General features: G+C 48.7%; 1 protein-coding gene across 4 annotated transcripts in view; it reads left to right on the top strand.

Moving 5' to 3' along the window:
• The window catches only part of LOC103616865 (protein argonaute-3), a 73,630-nt gene that overhangs the window by 30,070 nt on the left and 34,197 nt on the right, over positions 1-9,363 (top strand). The window contains exons 14-18 of one of the 4 annotated variants that reach the window (XR_001862525.1): positions 416-610; positions 737-871; positions 1,748-1,869; positions 2,679-2,878; positions 3,307-7,511. The exons of 1 other annotated variant lie outside the window; for it this stretch is intronic. Coding sequence is in view for 2 of the 3 variants with exons in the window: in XM_017736159.1 (XP_017591648.1) it covers positions 416-610; positions 737-883; positions 1,759-1,869; positions 2,679-2,878; positions 3,307-3,415 (762 nt within the window). In the remaining variant the exon portion in view is untranslated. Of the gene's footprint in view, positions 1-415; positions 611-736; positions 884-1,747; positions 1,870-2,678; positions 2,879-3,306; positions 7,512-9,363 lie in introns of those variants that run through there. 2 more of the 4 variants (XM_017736159.1, XM_017736157.1) reach the window with 2 other exon arrangements.

The raw sequence follows: 9,363 nt of genomic DNA on the forward strand, positions 1-9,363 counted from the left end.
GGGCACCCCGTGGCCATCTGGGGCAGCCCTTGGCCATCTGGGGCAGCCCATGGCTGTCTGGGGCAGCCCCACTCCCTCTCGCTGCCAGGCAGGAGAAGTGAAACAAGGGCAGAGCAGCAGCAGTCCCCACAGCCACGGCACTCAGTGGCACCAACCAAAGTTGTCTCACTGGAAATTCCCATAAATGTTGCAAAGGACATGGCAGAGTATGACATCAGATGTGGCCATGACCAGGGGTGTCCCTTTTGGGCACTGATTGCCTGTACAGTATTTGCTGTCCCATCTGATCTGTGAGTTCAGGTGCTCTGCCCATGGCCAGCTGTGCATGGAGGAAGCAGGTGCAGGCTGGGAATGTCCCGCATCCCCTCTGTCCTTCCTGGTGTAAGACATGGGCTTGGCCTGTCTGTCGCTGCAGGTTGTGGGCAGCATGGACGCCCACCCAAGCCGGTACTGTGCCACGGTGCGCGTGCAGCGTCCTCGCCAAGAGATCATCGAGGACTTGTCCTACATGGTGAGGGAGCTCCTCATCCAGTTCTACAAATCCACACGCTTCAAACCCACCAGGATCATCTTCTACCGCGATGGTGTTCCTGAGGGGCAGCTCCCACAGGTGAGGAACCCTCAGATCCGTGTTGGCCAGTGGAACTGCATCGGCTCCTCTGAGGTTCCTTAAGGGTGCCCAGGGACAGCTGGGTGCCAGTGTGTCCCCTCATTCTGTGTGCCCTTGTCTCTCCAGATCCTACACTATGAGCTCCTGGCGATCCGAGATGCCTGCATCAAACTGGAAAAGGATTACCAGCCTGGCATCACCTACATTGTCGTCCAGAAGAGGCATCACACCCGTCTCTTCTGTGCAGACAAGAATGAGAGGGTGAGTGCTGCAGTGTGCCAGGGCTGGAGGCGGCTGATTCATCCCTGTCTGATGAAAGAGCCAGCCCTGGCTTTGCCAAGGGGAAATCTCACCACTGGCAGGAAGAGCTCGTTCTGAATGAAACATGCTGCTCAGTGGACTCCTGCAGCCACATGGATTAGTCTGCTTCTAGAACTCCAGCCAGCTGTTTGCTGTTATTATGAGTTACTGAGTGCTGATGATCCTGGTGACTCTTGAAATAGCCTCTGTCAGCTTGAAAACATCTGTTGTTTTGGTGATAGCTGGAGTTGCTGATGTGACAGGCTGAATAACCCGTTGCTTGCTCACAGCTTGTTCATGTGTACTCTGTAGTAACATTGATTGCTGTCACTATTCCTAGATTTCATCTGAATTTAATGGTTAGATTGAGTCTAACCAGGCTACTCCACATGAGCAGAAAGATTTAATCTTTGGAACTAAGGGCAGTTTTTGATCAGGATGTAAAAGCCCCAGTATCTTGTGGCACAGGTTCCAGCACGTGCTCTGCAGGGATCCCTGGAGTTTTGCTCACTTAATCCTCATCTCTGTAGTAGGATGGGCCCCTGCCCAGCCCTCACCCTGCTGCTCTCTTTTCCATGCTGTTGGCTATGTCTCTATGTCATGCCTGGTGTTAATGCCTGAAAAAAATGCAAGCAGGCCTGTTTGGGCAGAGAGCAGAGTAGGATGAACTGCTTCTGTTCCCCCTGAATGGGCATGGAGACTGTCTCTGCATGTCAAACTGAGATGGGGACCCTCCACCATGGCCCTGGGGCAGGGCAGCTGTGTTAATGACAGTGCTCTTGGCAACTGGAAATAACCAAACTCTGCAATGCTTGGATCTCTTTCTATTCCCTGCAGATTGGACAGAGTGGGAACATCTCACTACAATAGGCAACATCCCAGCAGGAACCACAGTGGATACCAACATCACCCATCCCTTTGAGTTTGACTTCTACCTGTGCAGTCATGCAGGCATTCAGGTACCATGCTGCAGTGCTGGCTCTTGGGATGCTGCTGGGTTTTTTGGCTGCTGTTGCAGATTGTGCTCTCGTGCATTTGTCCTGGCCCTGTCACAGCCTCCCTCTAGCATGGAGACATGGGCAGTTGGATTTGAGGATAGTTGGATCTAAGCTGCCGCTGCGGTGGCTCGGCAAGCAGGTGCCAGGTCTGTGCTGCTGCTGCACTGTGTGGCACGTACTCGGTTACGCTCCTGGAGCCAAGGGTCTCTCCTAAGAGGTTTTGCTCCTTCAGAGCGGCCAAGTCAGCAGCTTTTAGGCTGGTGTCTGAGCATGCCGGCCTTGCCAGGACACCTCGTCATCAGCAGGGACCTGCTGTCTGGCCTTGGGCGGGAGAGCCAGGCCAGCCATCCCTGCCTGCTCTGCAGCTGCCTGGCTGCAGGCAGCCAAGATTAGTCAGAAACCAGACTGGGAAAACTGCACTTGTGTAATCTGCAGCTGCTTTCAGAAGGGAGGCTGCTCGGCTTTCCCTCCCCTGCACAGACAGCGGGAGCTGGCCCGGCTCGGTGGGGATGCAGTGGGGGATGCAGTGGGCTGTGTGGCACAGAGGGAACAGGCAGCAGCATTAGTACTGCTTTGCACCTTGGTGCCAAGGGCTTTCCTGCCACGCTGTGTAGGGTTCTCACAGCAGGGAAGCACAGGCATCCCTCCTGCCCAGGCTGGCTGACAGATCATTTGGATCAGGGAGGGGATGATGGGGATGAGAGGCAGCTGCATCCAGGTGCAGGCAGCACCTCTCACACTGAGGCCTCTCACACTGGCCCCCTCCTCAGGGCACGAGCCGGCCGTCCCACTACTACGTGCTCTGGGATGACAACCGGTTCACGGCGGACGAGCTGCAGATCCTCACGTACCAGCTGTGCCATACCTACGTGCGCTGCACCCGCTCTGTCTCCATCCCAGCCCCAGCCTATTATGCCCGGCTGGTGGCGTTCCGGGCGCGGTACCATCTCGTGGACAAGGAGCACGACAGGTGAGGGGCACAGCCTGTGGCCCTGGGACGGCAGAGCCAGGCGTGGGCAGGGGACCTTGATGTTTCAAAGTGCCTGTGTCCGAGAGTGCTGCAGCAGAGCCTTTCCAGGGGAAGACCTGCAGGTAGCTGCAGCCTCGTAAGGACCAGCACAGTGGGAACGGGGATAATGGAGGGTTAAATCCTATCCTGAGCTCATCCCGGGCTTGTGGGAGCATCTCTGGGGTGTCTGAGTATTTCCAGCTGCCTCAAGGTGCTGGAATCTCTGCAGTCCAGGCGTGGTCACCAGCGTGCACAGCACCCCTGTGCACTGCAGTGAGGTCACTTCCTGTGCTGCCAGCACTCAGCTGATCCTCATCTCCAGGGGAGTTTCTCAGCGTTCCTGGGGGAAAAATATGAAATAATTATGCAGTGATTTCCTTGATTTTCAGTGGCGAGGGCAGCCATATATCTGGACAGAGCAACGGCAGAGACCCCCAGGCCTTGGCGAAGGCTGTGCAGGTTCATCAGGACACTTTACGTACCATGTACTTTGCTTGAAAGCCTAACTTTTGTTACCTCACTCAAGAAAGCTTTCAGATTTGTAGGAGCCATACAAAAAAGGAAGCATTGGGACACCTTGTTTTTTTTTTCCAATGAGAAATCACTGCAGGGCAGGCAGCGTCAACTCGAGGCAGGAGACCAGCACCATGGGACAGAACGATCCAACACCTTTGTAGGATTGGAAGAGACTGATGATGATGATGATGATGATGATTATTTTTTTAATTTTTTCTGGCTTTGCAAAATTTTGACCTGACCAAACACATGAAGGCATTCAAGGGAAGGGATAAAACTCCCGGGAGGCGGAAGCAGGTTTTCATTTTTAAGATGCAATACTAGAGACTTCTGACTGTGAACTGGCGGCTTTGGTCCTCCGTTGCCCATCAGGCGCTGGTAGGTATTTTTTGTGGGGGTTGGGGGGAGGGGATTTTTAGAGCCTTAAAACAGAAGACTAGATTTATAAAACTAATATTTTAGATTATGAGATGCTTTAATGGGTTGAGGGAAAAAAAAAAAAACAACTAGTTTATAGGAGAATTGTAACACTAACAGTTCCCCACCCCCAAGTAATTCCCCCCGGATAATGTAAGGCACCCTAGCACTTAGCTCAGAACTGAAAACTGTCTTCCTCGTGTTACAAGCTAGTCAGCTGCTGCCGCTCGAAGCAACAGTCACAGACTTTTCCATGGGTGAGTGCCTTACTATGATGCTGCAAAATTTCAATGTTTTTAATCTTGTAAGGAAACTAGTAATCTTGTCTTGATGGTGGTCCATATTTCCATCAGAAGGAGTTAATTTCTATGGTCCTCAGTTGCAGTTTGTGTCAGATCACGACCTCACGGTGGTTAAACCCCATTGAAAGATGTGCACTTTCATACAGGACACGTTTAATGGCTGCTGACCCATTGTTGTTTCCAATGTACTACTTGTTATTTAAAACTGTTTCTGACAAATGGGGGCATCTCCATCCCATGAGGACAGAAAGCGCTATCCATTTTTTTCTTTCTTTTTTTTCCCCCCTGAATTTTTATGATGGACACCGGGATTTTTTTACTAAACATTATTTTTATACTATATTGAGTCTGTTGCCAAAATCCACAAGTCATTAACATTCTCAGAGTTTACATCCCTGCACTTCCTGAAGCTGTGTGTGTTCACGCCGCAGCTCTCCAACGTTTCTGTCTGATGAGTGCTGCCGACTGCAGCCCGTGCTGTGCCAGGTGCTCTACAGCACCCGTTGCCTGTGTGCATTTGGCACGTGTCTGCCCGGGCCGGCTGCTTTCCCACCTACCACATCCCCTCCTCCAGCACCTCCAGGCTCTCACCCTCTCTGCTGCTAGGTTTTGCTGCTCTTTGTGTCATGGTATCACTGCTCTCATGCCCAGGGTTTTTATTCTGAAAGCACACCAGCTTGTTCCTTAGAATGATGAAATCCTTGTTGTTGTCATGGGAGAAACCCCTGATTTGTGCTTGTACCAGGAAAACAGCCTTTTTCCCCACAGGAACCTGGTCACTGCTTTTCAGACCCATTTTGCTGCACAGTGACCGTACGCACGGTGGCGGGGCTGTGGTGGCAGCTCAGTACCAATATCATCCGGGCACATTATCTGGGGTTTTTTCTATGAAAGTGTTCACAGCGCTTCCTTCAAGAGACAAACGAGGTGCACGCTCCTGCCACGCTCTGAGGGGAAGAGCTCTGGTATCATTTTCCTGCCGAACGCGTTTCCCAGGCGGCCCCATGCGAGCGCTGCCCCTGGCCCGCGCGCGGACAGAAGCACATCTACACCTCTTTGGTTTGTACTTTCTGACGTTGAAACTTGCCTTGCCTTCATGAAAACGACACCGGTCATGTTGGCGCATTGAGCTGTCCTAATCCCGGGAATTCACTCTTCCCATTTTCTTTTGGGGCAACGTGTTTGTGAACAGTGAAGACATCACTATGCTATGCAAACTAAGTGCTGAGCCCACTGATGTCACATTTGGTGAAGATCCTACGTTTAGCACAGTCCTGTTTTTCCTCAAGACCACAGTGTTTGGTTCTTATCCTCCTTTGCACCTTGTGTCAACCTCTACTGCTGTATATCCTCAAGGTGGGGAGGAGACCAGGAACTATCTGTGGTCAGTAGGTAGGGAACTCTTAGGAAGGCTTTTAGAGCGTAGGGAACACATCAACACTAAGTGTCAACATGAGAAGCCTACATTCCTCTACACAAGTGCCTGCATAGTGACACCAATCAGCACCTCCATCTCATCCTCCGAACTCTGGCTTGTGTTCATTGAAAGCAAAACGATCTCAGAGGGGCTGTTCCCGCTCACCTGGTGTTAGAAAGCTCCTCATTAAGAATAAAATCGGGGTCAAGGTCAAGGTTCTCTCTGCAAATCAGTTTGTTCACCAGCATTACACCGGAACGCGCCTGGCTGCTGCTCTGCAGCGAGGGGCAAAGGTATTTTGGTTCCTCGTTTTTATTTTAGTGTTTTAGTTGGGTCTAGAATTCTGAAATGTCTTTTAGTAGCTGTGGCATAACACATGCCATTTTTAACCATTTGAAAAGAGATAGTGTGGGCATTTACAGAAACAGCTTGTTGCTCTGTAACAATTTTTTTTAACCTTGAGACTTGAAATGTAAAACGGACCTTTAAGATTTGCACTCATTTGTAAGGTGGCTGTTCATAGAAAACTATGAATGAAGACTTGCTGATGTAGCACCTACTTTTAACAGCAATTTTAACTACACAAAAGCTTCACAGCTTCTGAAACTCTCAGCTGTTGACTTGCAGATCGTGTTCTGCCCTTACTTCACCTCTGCATTGGGTTTTCATGGTTTTGGATAAACAAAAAAGCCAAACTCAGTAGCTGCTGTGCCCTTTTAAACCCTGTTTCCACTTCGAAGAAGTTTAGAGAGGTTGGAGTGACCCGCATGTTTTCTATACCGGACTATGCACCGTACCCGCTCCGCACTCCGGCATCGGCATTTCTCCCCTTCTCTTGTCCGAGATGCAAACGAGTAGCTGCATGTTGAGGTGCGTTTTGCTGCCTGTAGCGGATAGGTGTTACCCCAGGTACATATCAGGATCCGTAGTTAGCCACAAACCCCACACGGGCATCCCAGTCAGCTCCGAGTCTCTGCCTTCTCCATGCGCACGAGTTCCATCTGCGACTGGAAGTCGCCGAGTGCATGCAGTTCTGTGGGAAGAGGAGTAGCTTTCATTTACCTGTTGAATGCTGTTGTTTCCCTTATCTCATATCTGAACAGAACGGGGCGGGAGGGCTGCTCTGCCCTTTCCCCGCAGCTTCCAGGGCAGTTGGGGTGTTCTGGGATCGCACACGTACGACCCGATGTCTCAGTGTCAAACAGCCCAAGCATCCAGCGTTGCCTCGCGGAAGGTTTTCTTCTTGGAAAATCAGTGTGAAATAAAAGAATGTGATTGTTTCAGGAAGGGAAGCCAGACAGCAAGAGAGCAATAAACAAGTGAAATTCATATCTTGCCTGAGTGATTTGCACTTCAATAGTTGTGAAAGAAAATTTCCAGGACTCCAGTGCTTTTGTGTTCGATTTCCAGCCCCTTTCGTACCTCCTTTCTATGAGCAAGTGTGGGACTGTACATAGGGTGTTTACAGGACACTCCGTTTCGGTTGTTATTTTTCTTGTGGGTTTTTTTTGCTCTAGCTTGAACTCTGTATGGTCCATTTGTTAAATAGCCGTGAACAGTTGATGTACAGTACTTACTAAACAAGCAGCAGCATAAAACTTATTTTATTAAGAAAATATGGCTTATATTTTAAAGGTTGAATATCAATTTTTTTTTGTATGCGTGGAATTAAGACTGGTGAAGAGTAACAAAATCCTTGGATTAGGCCAAAAGAAAATACTGTAAGATCCTAACCACCTCTTTATTAAAGAAAGCAGTATGATTAAAGAGCTCCAGAACATTGTATTTATATTGGATTTGATTTAATTGCCTTTGTGGATTTTTTTTTTTTCCTTGGTCCTGATTTTTGCTTGCAACGTCGACTTTGCAGTCCCAAGTGTCTGTTACCCTGTAACTGTTGGCAGAAGACCTAAATAAAAGCAATGTGAATATGTCGGGGTGACACTCCTGAGTCACATCTCGTGGGAAGGGACATGCGCATCCCAGTCATTCCCTCAGGAAAGGCTGGGGGACAAACAGGGAAACGCTGACTGGAGCTGAATTGCATCAGACACTGCAGAGGATCCAACACCCCTCACTGTCCAGATCTCAGTTTAATGAGAGAAACACTTAAGCAAACAAATATGTGCTTAAAACTTCTGGGAATACAGTACAATTCCACTTTTTATTAAAATGTCACCTGAAAACTGACTGAATTTGGGTTCCTGGGTCATTAGATAACAGAAATGTACATCAAAATCTGCTGTTCCTCCAGCCTCACCGAGTGCTTCAGGGGCTCTTGGCTCTGAGGCGCTTTAAGAACGGATTTCAGTCTCCTTTTGGATTGAGGTTAAACTTGATCCTCGGGGTTTCTGCACTGCCTCATGTTTTGCATTTCCCATCATGTTTTGCATTTCCCAGCTTTGTAATTCTTGCAAACATCGTAGTCTTCTCCAATGCCAGCAGCTTATGGTTGAGTTTTAGGGTCCAGAACAGGAGGTTGTTTGCCATCCTCTGAATTCTTTGTAGGAGGAGTTCTTTGTTTTACCTTACAAAGGTGCAGGAGCAGACCCTTAAGCCAATGAATGATTTAGCAGTTGAGCTGTGACTGGGTTTTTGAATAATGCCAAGGAATTTTAAGGAAGTGCTTGCTAATGGCATGCAGGTACTCGTTAGTTAATTTACCAGAACATTCTGTCCCAAACTGGGCACCTGTACAGGTCCTGCACACATCTGGCTGCTTTGTGGGTTGTATCACCTATTTTAAGTGATTCCTACTACACAACAGAATCTTTTGCAGTTTTAAAGGGGCTTTTTCTGTGAGAGGTGCAACAGCAAATCGTGCCTTGTGCAGTTGCTTCTGGAGTCCTGGAAAACAGGTCAGAAAACTGGTTTCAAGTGTTAGATTGGCATTTGAGCCCGGCCCTGGTGCTGATTACAGTGCCCAAGCTGTGGGACCAGATGTGCTGCCCCTTGGGGATGTGTGTTTGCAGAGATGCCTCTCTCCCACGTATCTGCTTCATGCTGGTGATCACATTTCCCACTCCCAATTTCAGTTAAGGAAATATTCTAGTAGTTTACCTTTAATTTGCATGGGTTTAAAATCCTTACTGTGTCACTCACCTGATAACTAAATTTTTGCTTTTAAAGACTAATTCAGATAGGAGTCTTCAGGGTGGTAATTCTTAATAATGATCCTGAAATTTGCATTATGGATCTTTAACTTCTGTTGGCCCAAAATTCCAGTTCTTCAGTACCTTCCCAGTTGTTTCCCAGGGGAAGGGCCCCTCTCACTACCAGAAAAAGTGATGTTGTTTCTTCACAATGAGTAGCAGGTTCAAACCTACTTGGACAAGTCCCAATATACTGCTCTTACCAAAAAATGATCTTTTGAGGGCAAAAGAAATAGAGGTAAAGGTGTCACTGCCTGACCTAGCACTGGGCCTGTTACGTCTGTTACATTCGAATCTCTTCCCTACATGCCGATTGCTCCTTTTATCCATCTGCTTGTTTGGTGCCAGTTTGTGTAACAAATCTCTAACAAAGTGGTACTGAACATTGCTAAAAAGTCTCAAAAAATTAGAACAGGGCAGGCATAAGCTCTGAATTTATGTTGATATAGTGAATCATCGAATCATGAATCATGGAATATCCTTAAGTTGGAAGGGATCCACAAGGATCATCGAGTCCATTGCCTGGCCCTGCACAGGACACCCCAACAATCCCATCCTGTGCATCCCTGAGAGCGTTGTCAAAACACTCCCTGAGTTCTGGCAGGGTCGGGCCCGTGACCATTCCCCGGGGAGCCTGTTCAG

This window comes from Corvus brachyrhynchos, unplaced genomic scaffold (assembly GCF_000691975.1).
Source record: "Corvus brachyrhynchos isolate BGI_N302 unplaced genomic scaffold, ASM69197v1 scaffold65, whole genome shotgun sequence".
In the NCBI taxonomy this organism is placed as follows: domain Eukaryota; kingdom Metazoa; phylum Chordata; class Aves; order Passeriformes; family Corvidae; genus Corvus; species Corvus brachyrhynchos.